Source organism: Guillardia theta, assembly GCF_000315625.1.
Source record: "Guillardia theta CCMP2712 unplaced genomic scaffold GUITHscaffold_10, whole genome shotgun sequence".
In the NCBI taxonomy this organism is placed as follows: domain Eukaryota; class Cryptophyceae; order Pyrenomonadales; family Geminigeraceae; genus Guillardia; species Guillardia theta.
The window spans coordinates 74885-99658 of NW_005434664.1; the positions used below are offsets into that span (position 1 = coordinate 74885).

The 24774-nt window shown below is 47.1% G+C and overlaps 6 protein-coding genes across 6 annotated transcripts; 3 read left to right on the plus strand and 3 right to left on the minus strand.

The window, feature by feature from the left end:
• Positions 1 to 1812: 1812 nt before the first annotated feature.
• Positions 1813 to 10561, plus strand: GUITHDRAFT_102312 (hypothetical protein; the record flags this gene model as incomplete). Its single annotated transcript, XM_005838631.1, has 2 exons — positions 1813 to 10419; positions 10469 to 10561. 2 exons carry the CDS (start codon positions 1813 to 1815, stop codon positions 10559 to 10561), a joined length of 8700 nt encoding a protein of 2899 aa, XP_005838688.1.
• Positions 10562 to 10640: 79 nt separating this feature from the next.
• GUITHDRAFT_102313 (hypothetical protein) lies at positions 10641 to 12719 on the minus strand (the record flags this gene model as incomplete). Its single annotated transcript, XM_005838632.1, has 17 exons — positions 10641 to 10710; positions 10769 to 10821; positions 10865 to 10918; positions 10963 to 11022; positions 11071 to 11115; positions 11155 to 11200; positions 11249 to 11295; positions 11348 to 11407; positions 11459 to 11496; positions 11546 to 11608; positions 11705 to 11749; positions 11801 to 11913; positions 11988 to 12013; positions 12063 to 12116; positions 12289 to 12407; positions 12460 to 12590; positions 12646 to 12719. 17 exons carry the CDS (start codon positions 12717 to 12719, stop codon positions 10641 to 10643), a joined length of 1098 nt encoding a protein of 365 aa, XP_005838689.1.
• Positions 12720 to 13811: 1092 nt separating this feature from the next.
• Positions 13812 to 14165, plus strand: GUITHDRAFT_102314 (hypothetical protein; the record flags this gene model as incomplete). Its single annotated transcript, XM_005838633.1, has 1 exon — positions 13812 to 14165. One exon carries the CDS (start codon positions 13812 to 13814, stop codon positions 14163 to 14165), a length of 354 nt encoding a protein of 117 aa, XP_005838690.1.
• Positions 14166 to 15644: 1479 nt separating this feature from the next.
• On the minus strand, positions 15645 to 15800 carry GUITHDRAFT_55153 (hypothetical protein; the record flags this gene model as incomplete). The annotated part of the gene is made up of 1 exon (XM_005838634.1): positions 15645 to 15800. A coding segment is annotated over one exon (156 nt), but the record flags the coding sequence as incomplete, so codon positions are not given.
• Positions 15801 to 19073: 3273 nt separating this feature from the next.
• On the plus strand, positions 19074 to 22436 carry GUITHDRAFT_102316 (hypothetical protein; the record flags this gene model as incomplete). Its single annotated transcript, XM_005838635.1, has 2 exons — positions 19074 to 22247; positions 22299 to 22436. The coding sequence occupies 2 exons, from the start codon at positions 19074 to 19076 to the stop codon at positions 22434 to 22436; spliced, it is 3312 nt and encodes a 1103-aa protein (XP_005838692.1).
• A 760-nt stretch (positions 22437 to 23196) lies between these two features.
• Positions 23197 to 24018, minus strand: GUITHDRAFT_102317 (hypothetical protein; the record flags this gene model as incomplete). The annotated part of the gene is made up of 1 exon (XM_005838636.1): positions 23197 to 24018. One exon carries the CDS (start codon positions 24016 to 24018, stop codon positions 23197 to 23199), a length of 822 nt encoding a protein of 273 aa, XP_005838693.1.
• Between the last annotated feature and the right edge of the window lie 756 nt (positions 24019 to 24774).

Below are 24774 nucleotides of genomic sequence, written 5' to 3' on the forward strand. Positions count from 1 at the left end.
GTGGTGAATTCTTACACCTCAATAGTTGGATGTCTCGTCTCGGTGTCGTTCAATCAAAACATTCATTGGCGTGAGATTGTCAACTATGATAGCAATTTTACAATTTTGCTGAATGAGAGTATCTATTTCCAGAATGATACCAAGTTTTCGTACTCTATTTGGAGTGTACTGCCTTCTCTTTCAACGTATGCTAGCATTCACCACGGAATTGTGGAGCTCCAATGGAATGGAACGCTCCATAAGGGTTTGCCTTATTCGTTTGCACTCCACATTCAGAATCCAATGGTAGATCTCAGTCCCGGCTTGGTACGATTGTTCTGTGAAGTCAAAATGGATACATTCAGTGTGCTACAGGAAATATCTCATGACGATTCTGAAATATTGTTCACTTCGGTCTTAATTCTGGAGGAGGATGCTCCTTCAAGTGCGCTTTTCTTAAAATGTGAATGTCTAAATAACAAGTGCTGCACAAACTATTCAAGAATTTTACTTTCCTCCATAGACAAAGTCTTCATTGGTAATTCAATCCAAATCGGAGACGAAAAGATGACAGTCATTGCAACTGAAGATGAATATGTTCTGGTGAGCAGAGGGCCAGTGTTATCTCACCATCCAAAAGGCTCGCTTGCTTACATTCTGAGAATTGGACCCTCACGAGGATTGGTTGTAGGAAGCTTAAACATTCAATCACAATTGTTGGGGCTAGAGGACAGATTTTTCAGCGTGAAGTTAAATTACCAGTTGTCCCAAGGACAGCTGTTCTTCATCGATGATGAATTGATTCGTGTGATTTCAAGCAATGTCTCGTTGATCGAAGCTGACAGAGGGGTAGCCGGGAGCTTGCAAGCTGATCATTCAAACTCGAGCACAATCCAGTTCCCTTTGGTCTCTGGTTTACTCTTCACAGAAGACTCCCGACCTTTGAGGGTCTATAACCCCGAATTCGTCCTGCGAAATATTGGGCAAAGCAACCCATTCCCTGGATCCAAAAACAAAATCTATGTGACGCTTGCGACAAATATTCAACTCAAATCTGATTGCCAAATTCAAGTGAACAATCTTGCTGGATTGAACATATCGTCTGGAAACTTGACAATTCATGATTTTCATGAAGGCTCGTTTGGAGTTTTTGGATCAGAAGTATTCTCTACAGGAGATAAGATCTTTGTGTACATTGCAAATGAAAAAAAAATGGAGACCGACCTGCCTTACAAATTCTTTTTTGAGATCAGAAATAACCTTCAAGGATTTGATTGGATTCAACCTGAAATTTCCGCAAATTGTTCCGACTTTCATATTGAAGGGAAGCCAATGCATTCTGATCACATTTCTGTTCCAAATGTATTGGGCAGTAATCAAGGAGATGCAAGGCCGTTTTATGTTGCTCCTCCTGCCTTTGTCTTGAAGGAAATTAGCCAGAGTACGTCGACAATAGGTAATGATTTTCTTTTTGTTCACACACCGTGTTATTGATGTTTGGTCACAGGTGGAAAGAACAATATTTACGTAACGCTAGCTTCGAATTTCAATATCCTCGGTGGATCAAAAATAATACTTGAAGGGCTGCGAGGCGTGGTTTTAGAAGAGCTCACGACAATTGTTCAAAACAAGGTCACAATAACATCTGGTTTTTTTGTTGCTTTCAATCAGACTGCCATAAATTTGAAAGCAAATGAGCAAGAAATTGATTACTATAAAGGATGTGAGATCTTACTTTTTACTGAGTCAGAAGAAAGTAGAGTGGAATCTAGACAGATAATTGCTTTCATGGGAGGGATGGCGTTTTTGAGTTCTCCTCTAAAACCAACACAAATGAATGGCACATTTGTAATTCAAACGCAGATTTTGTCTGAAATCGATGACGTGGCTCTGTGGAATGAAACTGTAGAATCTCTAACCGTGACTGTGAAGGCTGGGGGAGCTTTGAAATCAAACATGACTTACAGTTTCCGTTTCCTACTCACAAATGGTTTCACTCTGCAAGATGGTCTTACTATCAATGTGACCGTGAAAGGAGGTATTTCAATCGTCTCAAGTCCAATGCGGAGTACCGCTGGATCAATCCTCAACATTTCAATCCTAGACCATGGAAAAGATTTCAGCCAAGACCCACTTCTGTTCGTAGCTAGTACCTCAACTTGCTTCTGTGGAGATCGACTGCTAGATCAACCTGGCAATGCTCGTTACTGTCTTAAACCGATAGTTGCTCTTGGAGCCTCCTTCAACTTCACAAGAGCTTTTGGAGCCAGGATCCTTGCTATCCGTGCGTCCGGAGCTCTTCTCCGGCCGAATCTCCCGAAGTCCATCATACCTCCTGTAGTGCTCGAGCCAGATTTAGCAACGATCCCTTCAGTGACGAATGCCATCCCGCAGCCACAAATCGGAGATGCGGCTCCTCTCAAGGTGTATGGATCTGAGTTTGTAATATCTACTATAGGGCAGAGCAGTCCCTACCCGGCAGCAACAAACACTTTGACTGTAACGTTGTGTGCGAATCTCTTGCTCACATCTCTTGCTATCATCACCATTGAAGGTCTCACGGGAGGAAGCTCGCCGACAGGAGCGCTGGCTTTGGAGGGACCAGGGGCTCTGTCGTTTCAGAATGCGGCAACTGGAATACCAGGAACAGCGGACTGGAACGATAATCGCAAGACTTTGAATCTATTTGTAGTTTCCAATGTGTCCGTCTTTTCCGTTCAAATTTTCAGCTTCAACCTGCAGAATTCAATTTCAGGGCAAAGCTCTCCACCAATTTCTTTGAGCGCCAGTGGAATAACTGGTGGCGTATACCCAGTCCCATCAAGAATTCTTCGTAAAGCAATGACGAAAGATCTTACAACGATCTTAACTAATATCTTAGGTGCATCCCAAGGTGATGCTGCTCCTCTCAAAATTCAAGCTCCTAAATTTCTGATCAAACGGGTCTCACAATCTTATGCTTGGCCTTGTCAGAGCTGTGGCGTGCAAAATTATATCCATGTTACACTTGCTGTTAACTTCATCGCATCTGGATTGACGAACAGTGAAATCATTCTCTCAGGATTGCGAGGGTCTGCGACATCCGATTCAGGCGGAAATTCAATATTGGTTGCAGATCTTGATGCAGAAGCTTCGGAAATGCTCATAGATGATTCTAGCGGCAGTTTGACTTCGCGAGAGGGCTCTCGACTGTACTTAAAGGGCAATCCAGTGATCGAAGAATGGTTTTCCACTTTCACTCAGGTTTCAGGAAGCGCCTACCTCGATCAAGGCATACACGACCTCCGGTTGGAGTACAAGGAATTGACTGGACTAGCCAAAGTAAGCTTGAAATGGAAATCGTCTTCTGGCATCTTGCAACCTATTCCAAACTCAGTACTGTACTATGGTAAAGCAGCCATAGGGACTGAGATCAATGTGTACGCCTGCGGCGATGGGCTTGTTTCAAGATCGGCAGAAGAATGTGATGATGGGAATACAGAATCAAACGATGGATGTTCGAGCAGCTGCAGCGTTGAATATGGTTATTCATGCCATTCCACCCCAAGTCTTTGCAAAACGATTTGTGGGGATGGTAGGAGAGTTTCTTTAGAGTACGGAGGTTTGGAACAATGTGATGATGGCAACTTGTACGATGGAGACGGGTGTAGCTCAGCCTGTGCGATAGAATTCAACTACTCCTGCATCGGAGGCACTCCACTTACGAGGGATTACTGTAAGGTTTTGCCTCCAAGCTATGACACAAGCGATAAAACCATTCATCTTGACTTCGTAACAATTACTGTAAATTCTGAAACCCGTGCTTCAAAATTATTGATTCAATTCCTTCCTTCACAAATTTTCTTTCCGACCGAATCAAATTCTGTGAGATTGAGCGTGCAAAGAAATGGTACAAGACTTCGGAGCTTTGCTACACGGGATGGAATGTTAAGAAGCGATATATCCTCTGATGAGTTCCTCCTGAAAGTTGGAGGAGGTATCATATTCAGAAGCATCTTTCTTAACACGACAACATTGAAATTAGATGTGTTGCACTGTTATGACATCAACAACATTCTCATCCAAAAAGAAGACGCTGCAATCAGTGGAATCATTGGTTCTACTTACAATGATAGCTCGCCATTGAATTTGAAGAGTCTTGGATTTATAGAGAATTTAATCTCACAAAGCACATCATCTGTCGCATCAATCAATATTCTGAAAGTATCCATAGCTCTAAACATAGACGTTCCCTATGATCCGAATGAATGTGGGTTGACAATCAAGGGACTGACAGGAAGTGACAGCCCACGCACGCAGGGGTTTACCAGCATAATTCCTCTTGATGAATATGTCCAAGTATTACAAGTAAGCGACTCACAGTTGTTCTCTAATGCAGGGATTGGGATTCTCCGAATTGATCAAGAGCTTATGTTGTTTCAAGAAAAACGAAACCTGCTGTATGTCAAAAGAGGATTTCTTCGCTCTCTACAGAAATCACATGAAGACCTGACCAACGTAATCTTGGAGAATGTCGCATTCATCCAAGAAGGACTAAATGAAAGCGATAGTACTTCTCTTGTTGAATCTGCATCCTTTGCAAACATCAAACCAAACGATATCCTGCAGATTGATCAAGAATTGATTTTCTTAGAGTATGTGGATCTTCATTATTCAATCTGCCCCAAAGGCTGCGAAAGACAGATTGACCTTCGATGCCAGTGTTTTGCAAGTCGATACGACAGACTTTCCTTTCAAAGAGGAATAGGAAATACTCTACCGACTTCTCACAAGAATCACGCTGTCATTCAGCGATTATTCGTTGACTACATTGTAAATCATCCTGTTTCGACATCAGACACTTTTTTGAATTTAAGAAAGCGGGATTTGACAATCGAGGGGGTCTTTCTGTATCGAAAGTACATCAAATTAGGAACAGAAATCTTGTTTGTAAACTCGATCAATTTTCCAACTGCTGGCGTCCGACGAGGAACCGTGGGCACACGACCTTTGTCAATCGCATTAGGTACTCTGGTCGAGATTCCAAAACAATCTATTCTATCCTCTGACATCACCGATGCGTCAGCAGACACAATATTCCTACAGTCCGTCTCATCTTGCTGTGTGTTCGTTGGAGACTATATCCAGATTGATGACGAAGTCTTGCTCATTCTTGCCATCAGCCAAAACAATCTGTCGGTCTCCAGGGGTGCAAGCTCGAGCGCAGCTACGTCACACACTGCAGGAGCTGCCGTCATTGCTATCCACAGCACCGCGATCGTGCAGGGATGGAATTTCCTGGAAACCGCCACGAAGCTTCTGCTACAATCGTACGACATGCCCTCTATACAGGTCGGTCGCTTCCTTCAGATCGAGGACGAGATCGTCCTGGTGACCAACGTCTCGACCGACGGAGTAGAGACCGAGAGAGGAGTAGGGCAGACTGAAGTCGTGGCACACGCCGGGGGAACCACCGTGACTGTGGTGCTCATGACCACAGTCATCAGAGAGAGCCGGATATGGCACAACGATACGGCTATACGTGTTTTCAACACAAGTGTGTTCGAGATATCTTCTGGTCTGTTCTTGGAGCTCGAGGACGAAATCATCCTCGTCAGTGATGTCAGAGCAGTATCCGACGCGGTCTTGGAGCTACAGGTAGTGAGAGGCTTAGCCGGAACATACCCCAGAGAGCATGCAGGTGGCTCGATCGTCAAGCCGACGACAGGCGCTCGATTGACGGCAGATGTGACTGCGACGGACGATCGATTTGCGATCTCATCCAGCTTTGACATTCCAAATCTGGAGCAGGGAGCATATCTGCAGGTAGGGGAAGAAGTGGTTCGAGTGGAGCAGGTCGGTGCGGACTATTTGTCTGTCGCAAGAGGACAATACTTGACGGAAGTTGTTGCCTTCCCCTCGCGATCTCAGCTCATTCTGTGCGACAGAACTCTCTTAATCCTCGGATCAGACATGGCCGCTTCATCTCTAACACTCTCTCTGGACGTGTCATCGTGGAACTTTAGTCCCGTTGTTGGTGATTACCTGCAGGTTGAAGCAGAAGTCGTGCGAGTCGGTCATATCGATACTTCTGGTAATTCATTCACTGTCCAGCGGAGTATGCTAGGGACTGTTGCCGTCAACCATCCAGATGGAAGCGTAGTTAAATCTGTGAAAACATACAAACTAAATGTGAAGTATCCGATGGACCAAGCTCAGGGATGGATGATGATCGATAGCGTGGATATGGAAGCTTTCTTTGTTGGGGGTATCCTACAAATCGATGATGAATTAGTTGGTATCTCCTACATGAACATCTCAAATCTCACTGTTACAAGAGGAATTTTCAGCTCGGCAACTTCCTTTCACAGCAATGGAACTATCGTTCCATATCTCAGCGCCTCGCTCTCCATGAAAGAAACCGGGTTCTATCCTGGCCAACTTTCGATTGAAGATGAAATCATAAGTGTTGCTTCCACTCCTCTCACCTTTCAACCATATACTTACCTGAAGATTGACGAGGAAATTCTACTAGTCAAGGCAAATCTCAGCAATGCCTTGTATGTGGTTGAGCGAGGGTCTGCTGGAACTGCTGTCTCAATACACTCCGACGGGTCGATCATCACTCAACTTCGTATGACTGTTTTGAATCACAGTGAAGGGTTGTCAGAATTTGACAATCGAACGATGTTATCAAGAACCGCCTACTTCTGTACGATCCGGGTGGGAACGTTCATGGAGATTGAGGATGAAATTGTCCGTGTATCGAGCGTGGCAGACCCTTATGTTTTTATCTCTCGGGGACAAGCAGGAACTGTTCCAAGATTCCATCCTGACAAGGCGAAAGTGTCGATCCCAATAGAAACTTTTCTTTTGAACGACTTAGAAGCTACAACAAGCACATTCAGTGTTGAAGACGCATCAGCAGCTGATATCAGCATCAGTATGTACATACAAATTGACGAAGAAATCATGTTTGTTCAAAATAAGACTGGGGATCTCGTTACTGTACTGCGTGCTCAGAGGTTTACTACTGCTTCCTTTCATTCAAAGTATTCCATCGTGATTGCGGTGCGGAGAACAGGCTTGTTCATGAATTATACTTTGGACATTGTTTCAGAAGAGATTAATGTATACTCAGCAAAAACTGCAGGAATATTGCCCGGGTCAGATTTGATCTTAGGAAACGAATACCTCTTTGTCACGGATGTTGAAGGAAACCGTTTGACTGTAAAACGAGGAATGTACAACTCCTCAGTTGAGAGTCATCACTCAGGCGCAAAGATCTCTGCGACTACACCTCTGATCTCACAATCACAGTCTCCTGACAGATTCGCTCCAAATGGTTGGGACCCCCTCACTGGCACGCTTGCAATCAAGGTTCTAACTAGCCTCATCAAGAATACTGCATACTCCTTTGCTTTCCCCTTACTCAACCCTGCCGCACCTCAAGGGCCCGTGACACCTGATCTAATCCTCAGCTGTGGAGCAGTTTCTCTACAGCAGACAATGAGTGTCAGCAGCAGCTCGCCTCCCCTCCAAGTCGACCCTCCTGCCTTCATCGTAAAAACTATCCGTCAAAGCTCTCCGTATCCTGAGGCAACCAATGTCATCCGGGTTGAGTTTGCCGTGAACTTCGATGCTTCTCCTCCATCTGCAGTTGTAGTCTCTGGCCTTGTGGGAAGCTTGACTCATGATGACAATCATCTTGCAATCGGCCCTTGCGATCTCAACGAAGTAGGCGTGTTTGACATAGAGGCAAGGTGGCAACAGAATTCCGGAACGATCTCGCTTCTCACAAGGAACAACAGCCTGATCGAAGCTAACAAGCTTTATTGTTTCACTTTCAATCTTACCAACCCGACCTTATCTCAGAATGCAAATGACGTTTACATCGTTCTCTCAAATCAGAAGATTTCAGCTCAAGGCAAAATGGAAACAGAGGCATTCTGTATCCCCTCTTCTGGACAATCCCAGCTTTCTGCATACATTCCTGATCCTGTTACAAGTATCTTAGCAGTAATGAGTACTGCTGCATTTCAAAATGGTAAACTTATACAGTGTGATGAGGAAATCATGCTGGTTCAAAGGATTCACAATGATACCATCTTGCAAGTTTCTCGTGGGTATGGAGGCAGCAACGCAACTTGTCACAGCGTTGGAATGACAGTCTACAGCATTCTACTAGGCGCTCAACAGGGTGACTGCAGGCCGTTGAAAATTTTGACACCTGGCTTTGTTCTCAAAGCGATCAAGCAGAGCACTTTCTATGCTGATGTCACCAATCGGATGACGGTTGAGCTTGGGACGAACGTTGATCTGCCTATCGCCGCATCCATCACCATCAATGGGTTGAAGTCGTCAAGCACTGAAGATTCTCCTTTTCTTCCTCTGAAATATTCAACAAGCAACGCGTCAATCTTCGGGCCGTACGGAGCTTGGACCCAGAGCGAAGGGACCTTGATTCTGAGGGTGACGGCAAACAGAAGCATTGAAAAAGATACAATCTACTCCTTCAGCTTTGCGTTGAAGAATCCGCTGCTGACATCTGAACCGAAGTATGGGATAGGTCATAGTCCTCCTGATGTTTTCATCTCGTCATCAAGCAGTCGAACCATCCCTCCTGTCATCATGTCGTGGGATCAGGGGGCTCCTTGCCTTGATTACCTCAGTCTGCTCAGCAGTGTTGACAGTATTCAGAATGCCATCCAAGTATCCAACGCGTCGAGAGTCTATGCTGGGTATCAGCTGAGGCTAGACAATGAGCTTGTTGGTGTTGTCAGAGTCCTCAATCTCACCGTTTGGGTGCAGCGAGCGCAGGGAGAAACCTCCTCGGAGCCGCACCTAGAGGGGTCTCAAGCTTGTGTCATCGTGCCTGGAGCTAGGAGGGGGTACGCGCGGCCTTTCCTCATAGTCAAGCCAGGAATCTCAGCTGCTCTCTGCTCACAGCAGTCGAGCTTTCAAGACACCAACAACTCTGTCTCTTTGATCTTTGCTACAAGCATGCTCATGTCATCTTGGCAAATCGCAACGTTGACTGTGACAGGTCTCTCTGGCATGAGCGGAGTGCAGCCAGTGCGCATCCAACACGTAGGGGGCAAGTTGGTATTCGAGGAAGAGGCAGAGTTGGTGCCGAGAAGCGGAGAGATGATTCTGAGAGTTGTTGCTGACTTGACGTGGCTGCCATATGAAACAACTTGGATCTCATTCAATCTTGTCAATCCCAAGTACTCCATTCGAAATAATCTGGTTGAGTTCTGGTTCAGAGATTTTCAATCAAGCCTGACGTTTCAGGGTGTTTTCTTAGATCCGCAAACCCTCCAACAAACTTCCCTGATCGTCCAAGAGAGCCATTTTCTGATCAAGACAGCTTATCAAAGCACTCCTCTGCCCTCGGCCCTAAACAACATAACCGTTCATTTCTCTCATAGCTCAAGGCTTACAGCTGCAACCCTCACCCTGCATGGTTTGACTGGGTCGCAAACGCCTGATGACAATGTCTTACCTCTGGTACCTTCTTCTGATTCTCAACTTTTCCTTCCGACCGAATCTCGTTGGAACCAGTCGTCAGGCCAGCTCATAGTCCCGTGTGACAAGGACATTCCGCCAGGAGCCACCATCTCGTTTCAGTTCTCCCTGAGAAATCCTCCCTTTGAGAACCTGGTCTTGACTCCCCTCATCGAAATCAGCTCGGCAGATCTCACCATCCCACCTACAGCCTTTGATATCAACCACCACTATCCCTGCATTGGTACAACGAGTCTGATGTACGATTTTTACGTTTGCTTCAATCATGCGATGGAGGTAGTATCTGTGGAAGAGGCACAAATTCAGAAAGGTTCAATGATTTCCATTGAAGGTGATCTGATTGTTGTTGATGAAGTGCTGGGGGAACAGCTTCAGATTGAAATGAAGCACAAGGTTTCTTCAAATACCATGTACAAGGCAGGTACACCAGTGTGTCACGTCTTTCCTGGTACAACCACTCTCGACGTCAACCCTCTGCAAACTCTAGCGCCAGGATTTCAAGTGATCAGGATGGCTCAGAACAATCCAACCCCTGGCTCCTTGAATCAAATTAGCGTCACGTTTGTTGCCAACGTGCTGATGGAGGTCGGGGCAGTATCAGCTGTGGTTGTGAGCGGCTTCAAAGGGACTGGCGCTCAAGTCATGACCATCGTTGGCACTCAAGTGGATGTCAACGGGACTGATTCTGCCGTGTTTGATCACAAAGGAGTGTGGAATGAAAGTGCTGGGAGTTTGACGCTGACGATCGCAGAAGGGAAGTCGATCATGCCAGGAAGATACTACTCCGTGACTTTCGTCGTCATCAACCCCCCGAATCCTCTCCTTCAGACACCAGACTTCGTCTTAAGCGCAAGATGCTTTCACTCCGATTCAAGCATTTACTATCAGGTCACGCAGCGAAACCAAACGACAGCGCTGCAGGAGTACAACCAGGTAGGCAGAGAAAAGAGCTCGATGCTTCTTCTTACTCTTGTTTCCACAGACTCTCGTGCTGGAGCTGCCGTGCCTTGTAAGTGCCTTCGCGACATTCCCTGAGAAAGAGCAGAGCGACTCTCATCAAGTCGAATTCAGCTAGAATTGAGCCGGACGAATGAGACCGGAGAGGAGAGGTTAGCTAGGGGAAGGTGTTGTTTCTCATTTCTATTGAATCAAAGTTACGTAGACTCTGATTGCCGACGAAACTCTTCTCTAAGCTCCATCGTTGTTGAAAGGATCTCTTTGTACCTGATCGAGATCCAAAACAAAAGATATCAAAACGAACTCACCACATGAGCACACATACATCTCGTGAACTCCATCCACATTGTGAACAGAGGCCGCACTCATTCGCATTGACTGCATGAAACATGACAACTTGTTGAAACCATTCAGCAAATACCTTTCCCAAAGCCTTTCCCAATCTGTTCCTACTCAACGCAAACACGATGGGAATCTGGTAGATTCATCAGGTTGTGTTCTCAGACTCTCCTCCTGTACCCCTTTACTCTTGGCTGCCTTTATGATCTCCTCGACCCTGTCGTCCAGCCCTCCCTCGCTCTTGCACTCGACGTGAGTTGTCAAGGTGCAAGTAAAGCCGCAGCTCACCGGGCTACTTTCAATGTTGGGGGCGATGACGACAAGCTTCGCTTCCTGCAGGTCGTCAACAGACTCTCATGACGTCCTTTCAACCTGAATGCGAACACTACGATATACTTCTCGTAGCCCAGAAGAAACCCTGTCATGCTCCTGAGCCTCAACCCTGCATCACTGCTTCGGTGCAGACCTTCTCTTCATCTTCGCCTTCAAGGGGTCTCGTTCCTTCATTCTTTCCTTGATTCCAAAGTTAAGGAGAAGAACTTACAAGTGCAACTGCAAACAGTACTTGGAATGCATTCAGCTTGGACAAGAAGTTGAAAACTGTTTTGTTCAGATCCTCGCTCAACTTGCAGAAAAGTCAGGATTGCAGCCTATCAGTCCTGAGTGAGATTACTACCTTTTGATCGCAATATTCCCGTATTAATGTCTGATTTTCTTGATGCAGCCTCACCATCAAGTAATATCACAGCATGTAGTCACTTACTTCTGCCCTCTCCTTCACACACTGAACCCTTGCCAATGTTGACGGTTTTCACACTTTGCTGGGCTGCTTGATCACAACTGTGAGAGATCGAGGTGGACGTATTCAGGGAATCTGAGCAGGTGACTGAGCAGCAGAACATCGGCGAGATGACATTCTGACCATCTTCATCAGAAAGGCGATCAACTTGATTATCCGAGTGATGCTCTGATTCCTGTTAGCTCCGTCAGCACGTGCTAAGCGCCTGATAATCATCACCATAGAAAATGAAGGCACGAACTCCGGAGCAGTCGGACGCGCCCAACTGAGCAGATTCTTCACAGGAAGGTGCTGCACGAGGGATTTGGTGGCTAGTTGTTGCGATCGACGACCTGCAAGAGGTCAGGACGGTGAGACTTTGAAATCGAGACTTTTACATGTCCAGGACACGACCGAAGGCAACGACCAGAAGGTAGACAACCCTTGTGGTTCCTGCGTCCAACCAGTGAGAAAGACAGAAAATTCGTGGAGGCAGGACAACCATGACTGCCTCATCTTCATCTTCACTGGATGACTCTGAGTCCTGGAGTCGGACCTTAATTCGGGGTGAGGAGATGGAGCGCAAAAGACAAACCTGGTTGAGAACTTCCAAGAGTTGCTGCAACACTTGCGTATCAATAGAAGGAGATGAGATGAGATGAGATGAGATGAGATGAGATGAGATGAGATGAGATGAGATGAGATGAGATGAGATGAGATGAGATGACCTCAAGATGGTCTGGATTGGTAGCATTCATGCCATGGTCTTCAAGCCAAGCCTCTAGAATAAAGATAAGAACAAGTGTTGTCATCATCGAAAGTCTGCCACCTGCTAAGTGTGCAGCTTCTGCATCAAGGAAAAGTTAGTTTTTCATGTACACCATCGTCATGTGAGAGACCGTGTGAGAGCTCAAGGATTTCTTGTCCACCATCTTCGTGTTGTTGATCTTCGACGTTCGCCTCGGGCACGGCAGTCGCAGCTTCAGTGCTTCGTGCCTCGGCCTTTCCCTCACGGACAAGTCTCTCAGCACTGATGATCGAATGGCCAGCATCACTCCAACTACTTGCATCCACTGAGCAATCACCGGTCTTTGAGAATCAGCTTCTTGAGAGAAGAAAGCTTGTTCTTCTTTGCTGTCCGCTCTTTTCTAGTAGCCATGGAGGTCAGGAGGTACAAGGAGGTACTATTACATCAGAGCAAGGACACATCAAGAGCAAGTAGAGCAGTACGGCTACCTCCTCAAGACAAGCGTCCGCTGACTGTCGGCGGCATTCGGGTTCAAGACAGGTGTGGACTTCTTGGAAGCGGCGCTACAGCTCTGCTGTGTTTCAGTAGTCCATGAGTTACGAAACAATGAACCTGCTGAGCTTGTGGAGCCGAAGGAGCTTTCGAGGCTCTGCTATTAAAGATGGGAAGCAATTCAAACAGCGTTATTGGACTTTTCTTTGGTTTTGTACTGGATTGGGTTTCTGGAAAGCAAATCATCATGGGAGTTTGGAAGGTATGCAATGAATAATCAATTTCACACGTTTGTCTGCTCCCTCCTGATGCCTGGACTCATTCATGGCGTTCTTTTTCCGGCCCTCATTCGTTGACGACTTTGACTTCGACCCAACGGTGACCCATTCATCTTTTCCCGCCACTCCTGCAGCTCATGGATCAACAAAAACAACCTAAACAACAAGAACAAGTTCCTGCTGGCAGTGGATCATGATCCTTCTTCAGGATGTGCACACTTCCCCGTGCCCATGCTCCTTTTGGGGCATACCTGCGTCAACTTTGAACACCATGTGTGGGTGTAGAAAGGAAGTTACGATTCTTGGGCTGTTGCGATCTCTGACAGCGACAGAAGATTCTCGGTATCGCGATGATTTGTCGTTCTGTTTTCGAATGCATTGCTTCGTTCTCCTGCTCCTCCAATACCTGGTAGCCGTCTGTCTCCTGCCTCCCCCTTGCCTCCCCGTCCTCCCCCTCGCCCTCCACGTCCTCCCCCTCGCCCACCATTCTCGCCTTGTCCCCTGTCTGCTCTCTCACCGCTTCTCTCGCTTCCGCCTCCCCTCCCTCTGCTCCTCCCCCCTCCCCTCTCCCCTCTCCCCTCTCCCCTCTCCCCTCTCCCCTCCCTCTCCCTCCCTCCCTTCCCCTCTCCCCTCCCCTCTCCCCTCCCCTCTCTCTTCTCCCATCTTTGTCGCCTCCCTTATCTTTGGTCGACATTGCACGCTGGGTCGGAGAATTGACTAAAACATTCAAAGTATGGCGAGACGGCTGGCAGCGCCTGCTGGCACCTTTGCCATGGTGGGGGCGGAGAGTGGCGGAGAGGAGGGGCAAGGAGAGCGATCGATCGTAGTGACGCACATGGGGGAGGAGGGGCTCGGAACCATCGACTATGACGTGTTCACAGCAAGCAACACGGGTCTTCTGAACTTGAATGCTGTCAAGAAGAGATTCGGGCTGTCTGTCGTACGTGACTTGAATGGGATAGAGCTGGAGGAGGATGGAGAAGGATACACATCGGTAGATGAGCTTCTCACAGTCAGAGGTAGCTTAGACATCACAGGAACGATGAAACCAATTTGCTTGAAACGAACGAATGATACCAAGGAATGAAATTATAACATTGAGAATATTGTAAATCAGCTTGGAAGGAGACCGAGTTTCCTCAAAGCTTCTATTCTCCTTTGCTCCATCTCGAGACGTTGGAGTTCTCGTTGCCTTTGAGTTCGTTCTTGAGCATTCTTGGATCGCAGAGCCCTCCTGTCGTCAGTCTCAAGGTAGGATACACAGTCTTTCTGAGATGACATCTGTATAGCAAAGAAGACTTCACCCCAAACCCCGCAGATAGTGTGTGCTGTCTGTTCTCCATTCCTGAAGAAGGAGAGCTCTCCAAGTTCAAGATCGAGATTCACCGTCAGGATGTCTCCTTTGCCCCAAGAAGTCCCTTTGTAGATCTCGAAGCTTCTTTGATTCCAAGCGTCTGTACAAGCAAAGTTTTCCAACATTCCACTCTCTGGGACCAGGACATCTCCGATGAACAAACAACCGCTGTAACTGTTCCACCAGAAAGACTTGTTGTTGGCGACAGCAAAGTCTCCCCAGTCAGCCCCTACTCCCACTGATGAATGCACAACCCCTATGCGCACTCCTCCTCCGTCAGGATCCAATTCGTCTACACGGAGCATCCAAGAGATCATTCCGACGGGTCTGCCAGCTTCCTCCTTCTCTGCTTGCTTCAAAGCTTCTGCTTTCTGCTTGTCGTTCTCGTCATCTATCTTCTTGATCTGCCTCAAGAGCAGGCTCATCTCCTTTACTTCTTGCGGCTTCATCTCTCCCCCTTGTTTCTGCTTGTACTCCAACTCAGCCAATCGAGTCTTCATCTGGGCGTACATGGCAGACTTCTTCTCGTTCTGGGCTGACATCTTGATCGGTTTCCCCAGCTCCCTTCCATCGCTTGTCCCCAGCTCCCTCCCTTCCCCTGTGACTTCTGGTTTCTGGCTCGATTCAACCTCGGCCGGTGGAATGATCTGAGACAAAACTCCGAGAGGAAGGGGCGAGCCTGACGCTATCGGCATCTCGAAGCAAGTTCCACTCACGCTGCTCACAGTGTCTCTGGTGAGACGAATCCTGCAGGGCACTGGCACGCCATCGCCCCTCACACTCCCGTTGGCCAAACGAAAGGTTCTCCTCTCCGGATAATTCCATCGCACTGTGCGCGATGCGTGAAATTCAGCCCTCCACCCTTGAGCGGTATACAGCCCTCGATGCGGCCCCTGGTAGGGAGAGTCGTCATTGCCAAGATAGGCAGTTGGTCTTGTCCGAGACAAACTGTTGAAGTCTTGAGATTCTACATCGAAGACATCCACCCCCCCTCTGACACTCCAACACCATCGCTTGACGCTCTCGTCCCAACTCGGTTCATCTTCAAGAAAGCAAGCATGACTGTCAGCCCATGGAAGGTCTTTCTCCGTCTCCTCCACTTCAGGCTCCTCTTGAGGCATCAAGAGACAGGCTTCTATCATCTCCGAAAACTGAAAGACAACATGTGAGTGGCCTTCGTCTTGCTCTGCAAGAAGATGCAAGCAACCATACCTCGTCAAACTGGATGAGTCCATCCCCTGAAGTGTCAAACTCATGAAATATTCTTTGCAAATCATCATCGGACTTCTCAAGCCCGAGCAGAGAGAAAGCTGTCTTGACTTCTTTCAGGTCAAGTTCCCCACTTCCATCGATGTCCATTTGCTGGAAAATTTTCAAGTATCGCTTCCTGCAACAGTATCGTTGATTGCTGAGCAGACAAACAATACGAATACCTTGAAATGGATTCAACTATGCGAATGAAGTCTTCATTCGTGATCTGTTGATTCGGAGCTGACTTGAAGTGTTTGTCGTATATCCTTGATGCCTCGATCTTTTCGAGAGGCACTCCAAGCTCATGAAAAGCATCTTGCAAAATTCCAATGTCCAACTTCGTCTTGTAATCTGACGAGGCAGCATCAGAAACGATTTCAATGTCAATGGAGAGGTACCAAATATGCGCTGAAAGACTCTGATAATGTCTTGTTTCCTGCGTTCCTTCCTGTCAGCTGAGACATCTGGAGTTGCTGTGTCCGATGACATCAGCTCTTGTAGACAGCAAGGTTGCGTGATCGTATTCTATCTCAATGCGATCTGATGGTCATGGCAGATGTTGACAACCGTTGTTTCTTCACCGATGAGCGCATGTCAGCTTCAAGTGTTCAACTGAAGCGCAGCAGGGATGGGAAAGTGGGGCGGAGTTGTGATTGGACTACAATTCAAGCCAACCTCAGACAGACATATAAAGATACTAGAAAGACATCAAATACTGTGTAAGGTTTTCCCTCCGGTGCCCGCAGACATAATAGGAAACCGTGAGAGAGATGCTACTACGAAACTCGTCTTCGGGGTATCAAGCTCAGGAACATGGTGTCAGGTAGTCGTCATCAGAGGCTGGGAACACCTTGCTAGCATTGCTTCATTCAATCATTCCTATCACTGCTCAAAACATGGGCATCTTCCTTCCCTTGCAACACGGACAACCGGAACCGCCTCGATGGCCCATCGCCTGGGGTTACATCAATCAACTCCAACGACAGAGATCCAGTCACTCACCCATGAGGGAGGCGTTATGCTTTTACGCTTCTTTTTTAGAACGATTTTCAACTGTTTCCAGAGAGAAAAAAGAAATGAGCAAACTAAGCGTCAAATTGTGAGATTCGCACCGGGTAATGAATGGATTCGTCATACTGCAAGGCAAGCCCTTTCCCACCTTGATCTTGATTCGACTGTCAAACACAAACAATGCTGTCAGACCGTCGGAAATGTGCATTCTTGCCGTACGTTGAGAGCTTTTAAGTGTTTGCTCCAGACCTGGGCGACTGTTTTGAATATGCCTGAAAGGTGATAAGAAGCATCACCTCATCGTCGTACACTTGTTCTTGTTGGACCTCAAATTTCTCCTGAGAAGATTCAAGAATCACCAAAGCACCCACCATTGTACACATATCTACCTGCGCAAGGGCACAAAACTCTTCAAGAGTCCCTCCCCTCTTTGGCGCCCATAGCAACGCTTGCCCGTTTGAAGACAACAAAACATCTAAGGTGTGAACTGGAGTAACACTGTCAGAGTTTGAAAATTGGACCGAAGATAGAGACCTAAGGCTTTGTGGTAGTCGCGAAAAAACAAACAATCTGCGCCAATGACGAAATCAAAAGTCCCTGCTCTTGGAACCTCCGCTCCATATCAAAATCTCTGAAAGGATTAGACTACAGCAAAACCTGCAGTGAACTGAGCTTCTCCGACCATATCAGCTGTCTGATTCCTATCTTGACGCAATGTTATGCAAGGTTGCAAAGCAACATCGCATCGAACACCTCTTTACAACAGAAGACAGTGGAGTGTTCAGGCCCTTGATTTGTCTTGAGACTCTCTTTCAATCCCTCAACAACCTGCTGCAGAGTCAACAGGCGAAAAGTTACCCCAAGAAGATACCTTCTCATTTCCTTTCATCACAATTTTCATTCGTCAGTCATTCAAACACAATGATAATTGAATGTACCATCGGTAATCAGGATAGAGTTCATACAAACAGCTTTTGCTAAGAGCAATCCTGCAAGTCCAACCTTGAAAAATGTTCTCAACAGATTTCCAACTCAAATGCTGTTGTAGAATACCCCTGCCCCTATTTCGCAAACGTTTTTCCCGTCGAGCGTTGCAGACATCTTCAACAGACAATGTGCCATCACCTGATACCTCTTTTTGGATCAAACCCACGCTGGAATCAATGTTCTACCTCCTCAGCCGGCCAAAGACAGACATGTCCTGTGCTGTCAACACCGTTGTTCTGTGAAGCTTGGAAATCCTTGATAGTGACCTGACGTTTCACATGGAAGGATCAACTTGTGGCACGAAGATTTATCAATTGCAGTTGGTAGGCTTGCCTTTCCGGAGACTCGCTGTCGCAGAATGATATTCTACGAGATGAGGGTTTCAATTTCAAGATAGATCGAATTTGAATACATCACTTTGTCATGATCTCCGGTCTTGTACTCAACCAGTTCGTACTGGATGTCTCCGTCTTGTTCATACTGTAGCATGATGATGTCATTATCTTGGTCTAAGTCAGGCAGCTCTTATTACCAGAGAAACGTTTGTGTTCTCATTCAACGTCTGATCAATCCTTTCTACCTGAATCTCTGGTTAAGGCATCGATTCTCAGACTGCGAGGGAAGCTAATACATGGAAGAGGTCAAAAGTATTGTGCCTTCGTACTGAAACTGCCTGCATCTCTTCTCGATCAAGCACGTTAACTGAATTATTCTTTTTCGGCCTCAGGAAATTTGCAACCATCTTCCATCTTGCCCGGGCTCTGTTTTTTGTCGGGTCAAGACTTGTGAACGATGGCGTGTAGAATCCATACCCTGCTTCATCTGGTTACGAATCCTGAATCTTCCACAAATTCGGCTCATGCACCGCCTCTTTACTAACTGTTTGTTATTTTCTGTTCATGTGTAATACTCTACTAAGACTCCCGCTCTTCTCCTCTATCGCATTACAATACACCACAACACAACACAACACAACACCATACAAGATCACATCACATCACATCACGTCACGTCACGTCACGTCACGTCACATCACGTCACGTCACATCACATATCACATGATGTCTTGTTCGCTTTTACCCGACACGAAAATCTTCGAATTTGCCTCTGCGCTCGATCCCGCCATTTTATCGCAATGTCCCCACCCCACCGCTTCACACAGACCGCTGAAACAGGGGGTACTGGGGTAGTACGGAAATCCTGGGCAGAGTATGCGGAGAGGAGACGAGTGAGGGGGTGGAGAGGTGGAGGATCAAGGGGAGAGGGAAGGGAAGGAGAAAGAGGAGGAGGAAGAGAGACAAAGAAAGGAGGAGGAAAAGAGAGGAGGAAGCTGAAGAAGGGCAGAAGACTACCAGAGGGGAACGGTGAGGAAGCGGAGCAGCCGCATCAAGAATGGCGGGGAGGAGAGAGCTTCTGCTCGTCTTTATGTTTTGCCTGTGGCCTTGCGCTTCACCTTTTCTTGGTCTCTATCCCTCTGCATTCCCCGGCACTTCTTTCTTCAATGTCTGGCCCATTCCAAAAGGACTTGCACTCAGAACGAAACAAGTGGAGGCCCCGCCTCTGAGCGATGCGCTTTCTTGGCTTGACGAAGACGGAGAGCATCTCAATGATCAGACAGCTGACATCTTAGAGAGCTTTGCTTTTGGAGATGGTCATCTTGAGGAGAAGCGATCGTTGTGTGCAAAGCAATTGTCGGATTTGAGGTTGAACATGTTTTATCCAAAGATAAAACAAGGAAGTGGTCAAGACACCTGGGGCCAGCTAGATGCCTTCCGCCACATCCTGGAGGCTCGCCTTCATTTCTTGGCATGCTTAGGTCCACAAGTCGCAGTACGGCAGTACGCTGGAGGGCATGGAGTAAAGTATGCATTGTTTTGGAAAGTAGCCAACCAAACATTTGAAAAATCTGAATTGGAGCAAAAGTATGTGAATGTGACTTATCTTGCCTGCATGCCTTTGCATCAATCAATCAGTGAACCTCAGTGGATTTATCGCTTGGAAAAGTGTAGCGGAGAGGAATGGAATCATGCTTTCACGAAAATCCAGGGACCTTGGAATAGAAAACCCGCACCTGATGACCCAATCTTCTTTTGTTTTGATCATTTCATGGATATGGTCTCGGCGGACATTCGCTGGCATTGGCCATTGGTAAGAAATAATCCTGCTGTCATTTCCAACATCTTTCGTGGGAATTTCGCAGTCAGCCGAGAAAGAAGCAGTTTGGAAACAGAGCTCGATTCCCTATCCTTCGATTACCTCCTCTGGAAAGTGTCGCAGGACGCAAAGAAAGGCAAAGCAGATCTTGGGGATGGCAAGGAGATCTTTCAGATCATCAACGATGCGGGGCTTGTTCCATCTTATCTTTCACAACTCCTTCTCATGGACATTGTGGTGGGATGTGCACGGAGAGGTGAAGCTGGTCCAGAGGAGATCGACATGGCGCTTGAGACAATCGAATCCCTGGGAATAGGGTCTGATATGAGCATGTATCTTCCTGCCCTTGAGGCTCTAGCATGGGCTGCGTATCATGGCAAGGCAAACATGAACGATGCCGAAGTCATGGTGTTGAGAATGATGGAATCTTGTTTTGTCTCCGAGAGAATGACTGAGCTGTGCTCCCTCCCTACCTTACACAGTTGCACCTGGTCTGTCTTGGTCTCCTGCTCTTTCAAGAACTCCATGGACAAGAGGCAATATGTCGGGCAGGCTGCTCCAGGGTTGAAATCCTCGTATATTCAAGCAGATCTCAATTGGCGTGATTATGAATTCAATCTGATTAAGACCTTGGAGTGTTACAACGTGTCGAACAGCATCATCATATCTGCTGCAAGGATGCAGCTAATCTTAGCAGCTTCGCTTGTCGGTGATAGTAGTTTGGAGGAAGTTGAGACAAGATTGACAGAATTCCTGGAGCCGGATGTGGAATTGGAACATGGAATCGGTTATCCAATGGTAGGTGCTGTTGTTGCTCTTGCTCAACAAGGCAAAGCCACTCTGCAAGATATTCAAAAGACTGTAGCATATTGTGAAGTAGGAGGTCTGCAGCTTGACTCTTTGTTGGTTGCCCTTTGGCTGAATGGAACTTTAGCTGCATACCGGAGGAACGAGGCTAGTATTGACGACATTGTGGAATTGTTCAATGTTATATTTCGGCAACGAGTATCTCTTGAGCAGAGACTGTTCAATCAGGTCACAGACGCACTGATATATGGATATCGAAATCTCAATCTCTCAACAAGCAAGATTGAACTCATAAAGAGTCAACTGCTTGTGATTGGAGGCACCTTTGACAAAAGCTTCTTTGACTTTTTCTTTGAGGTGGCGCTTGAAGAGCATCTCAATAGAAACGTTACTGTATCTTGTTTAGATGCAGAATGCATTGTTGAGGACATGATGATCGCTGGCCATGAGCCCGATACTTTGACTTTGACCCAGCTGATGAAGATTTTTACGGTCGTCTGCTCCGAATCTCGAGGCTCAATCGAGGATGTTGCCAGGATACTCGACAAGGCAAAGGCAAGCGGAGTGCACTTCGACAGCGCTCTGCTGATACAAACGATGCATGCGGTGTGTCAGTGTGCCAAACACGGACAGATTTCTCTTGAACAGACTGTAAGTTTGATGCTGTACCTGAGCAACGAAGAAGCGGTCACAGGGAGTGCCGAGCTTCTAGGTGCACTCATAGAAGTCGCGTCTGCAGCTGCTCCTTTTGGTTTAGCTCACATGAATCAATTGATTCCGTTTGTCGATAGACTTGTACAGCTGAAAGGCGAGCTATCAAAACATCAGAAGCAACTTTTGATGTCGATCTTGGAAGCCAACGCACATCAGGGACTGGCAAGTTTGAGCGATGCTGACTTGTCTATGAAGTATATTGAGGGTGGGGGAGAACGACCGACAAAGGAAATGCTTTCAGTATTGCTTGATGTGGTGGTGTCTGGTGCCGGTCGAGGCCAAGCTGCCATGAAGGATGGAGAACATGTTATCGGCAGAATGAGAGGCTGCGGCTTTGAAATAGGAGAAAGGGAATTGGAGCGCTTGTTACTGATTGCAAAGTTTTCTGTGCAAGCAAACGTCGGAAATTTCTCTGATAGTTGTAAAGCTGCAGAAGCTCTTCAGAGAAAGATTGGAAATTTGTCGTCAAAACATGCAGTTTGGATTCTTGAATCTGCTGTGTGGGGTGCGTTTCATCGACGGCAAAAGAATGAAGGGTCAGGCTACGCTGGATCTTGGTACAATGAAACATGGGCAAGAGTGGATCGATTTCTGCAGTCATCTAACATCTCCGGTCAGCATCTTGGGTCTAAAGGAGTAGCTCTGTGCGCAAGATTTGCCTACTTGGCAGAAAGCAAGCACCTTGCTCTTCGCGCTTGGCAGTTTTTCAGATCAATTCCGCCCAAAAGTCGAAATTCGCTGGTCTATCGAGAGATGATCGGAGCGTTAGGGGCTGTGAGAAACAGCGAAGCTGCTCTCGGACTTCTCAAAGTAGCCATCAAGAACGGTATTCCCTTGACAGGGGAGATGTACATGACAACCTATGAAGCTTGCAGCTACGATCCTGCTGTGGTTGAGAATCACTTGCATGAAGAGTTTGTTCACTGACTTGCTGCATCGCAGGTCCAAGAGTTACAAGATGAGTACAGAGACAAGGTGGAGTCAGCGAAGAGAGAGGCTCCTACCCAACAGCTACGAACCTCTAGGCACAGACCAGAGGCTGAAGATGTGCTGTTGTCACATAATCAGGAAAGTAAGTGACGTGTAGACTAATCTAATTTCAAACAAAAGAAGTTCGATGTGAATGAATATTTATGTTGTCCAATCTTGTTGTGATTTCCTCCGGATCTGAAGTAAGATTTCCGTTCTATGCTGTATGTATTACATACCTTGGGGAATCGCTTGCTGAAATGTGATTGAAATCACTCTGCACAAAGTCTGTCGTCAGCAAAGGCTCCGCTTCTACAGGTTGGTGGTTGACATGTACAGATCCAGCTGCAATGAGGCAGCCACCAGGGCTTTCAGAGTCAAGCTCTTTTCTGTGCTGATAAACGCACAATCGACGCCATCGATGCTTGTGCTTTCGTGACAGCATCATGCTTATATGACCCCATTGCCAGCACCTAGCAACAAGGAGGATCATTGCCATTCAACAAGAACCCACACGAAAACAAAAAAAATCACTAAAGAAAGTCAGGTTGCACCGCATCGCACCGCATCGCATCCCAACACATCACATCCCAACACATCACATCACATCACATCACATCACATCACATCACATCACATCACATCACATCACATCACATCACATTACTGTGTCATATCATAACACATCACATCGTAGAGGAGAAGGCGTACGTTATTTCATTCCGCTGAGTCGTGCGTACCCAAAGATTGAAACAGATAATCATGTGCTTTTGGGCCATCTGCACAAGACTTTTGTTTTGATACAAGTCCAACAGGGTAAAAAATCTTTTGCTGATCTGCATGTAACGATCAATTTTGCTCACTATAACAATCATCCTTTTACCATTTGCAGGCAAGCCTCCTTCTGTGTAGCTACAAACCTTTCTTCTTGCAATTCACACTCCATCTGCGAGACAAGCGTTTGCAGTTCATCTCCCAAGTTGTTTAGGTCGTGTCTGGCCTGTTCCTTTGCCAGCTTTATGACACTCTCAATGTTCGTCGGGTCCATTGACTTGGAATGCTTTCGCTGAAACGGCCAATTCTCAAGGAAGGTCAGAGTCCTGTTCTGAAAGAAAGAGTTCAAAAACCCCGAATTCGGGTAACGCTGCTTGTCGTTTTGGACATGATCGAATAATCTAGAAGGAGCTTCGTCTTCACGGTCTGAAGTTAGGTTGTTCTTGGCATGGGTGAAAGTCTCGTTGATATTCAGTTGATCTTCATGATAGCAAGCATGCCTACAATGTCCTTGCTTCTCGTGGTCTTGCCTCTTGCAGACGTTTTTCGAAGGTTGAGGTTGAGGGCTTGAGAAGCTGAGATGTATTTGCAACCCACTGCGATCTTGACGCGGGTAGAGGAGGCCTGTGATAGTCTTCATCGGGTCAAAGACGCTGTTTGATTCCAACATGTCGACTGGCGTAGGGGCTCTTGAAGCATCGGAGGTTGCGGAGGAGCGGCAGGGAGTGCATTTCAACTGCCTGATGCGGTTCAGGTTGGCGATCAAGTCCTTGGCATTCGTGCTGGTCCCCAGCGGATGCTCTGGCGAACAGCCAGCCTCTGCATCGACTCGCGGCGTGAAGGCTGTCGAAAGCTCTTCTAGCGGCATTGAGATCTGCTGCATCACAATCAGCTCACCAGAACAAAGTTTCGACTTCATCGTTTGTCTCTGCTATCTCTACATGATCCTGTAGCAAAGTTGTTTGCGATGTTGTACATCGATCATTTCCGAACATCTTCCTGCTAACTTTTGGTCCTCCTTGAATATTTCTACCCTGCGATGGATGCTGGAAACCAGACTGTTCATCAACAGAACAAACACTCTATAACAATCTCGACTTTTTCGTTTCATCATCATGAATTCATAGTCATCATTAAGTTCGCATCTTTTCGATGGCGTGCAAGTGAGCAGATATAGAAAAGCAAAATTTTCGCGTCTGGTCATCCATGTTATCTCAATCTTCGTGTTTGGAGTCAAGATGTGGCATCGTCATCACATGCATCACATCTGTTCCATGTCGGTCTTGTCGCTCACTCCTTGTATCGCGGCTCCATTGCGAACGGCCCTAACCTCTCTCCGTTACACCTCTGAACATGGCGCTGCCTACATTGTCACCATCGATAACTAATTATCTGCTGGTACTGATGACTTGCCGACCCGGCCCGTAGACGGTGCCAGGCTGAGGGTTCCGGGCCCCGGGCCGACGGACCGTGTGAGCTCGGAGTCGGACTGGCAGTCCAAGCTAAGTTCAACGTGACCGTAAATTGAACGCCGGGGCCGGGAGGACTCCGCCGGGGGGACGACCGGGACCCGGCCTCAGGCTGGGCGGCCGCCCCGGGGCCCGGGGCCTGGCGGCCGGGCCGGGCTCGTGGCTTTACTACGGCGTTAGTTAGTTTTAGAGACCGAAGTTGAGTA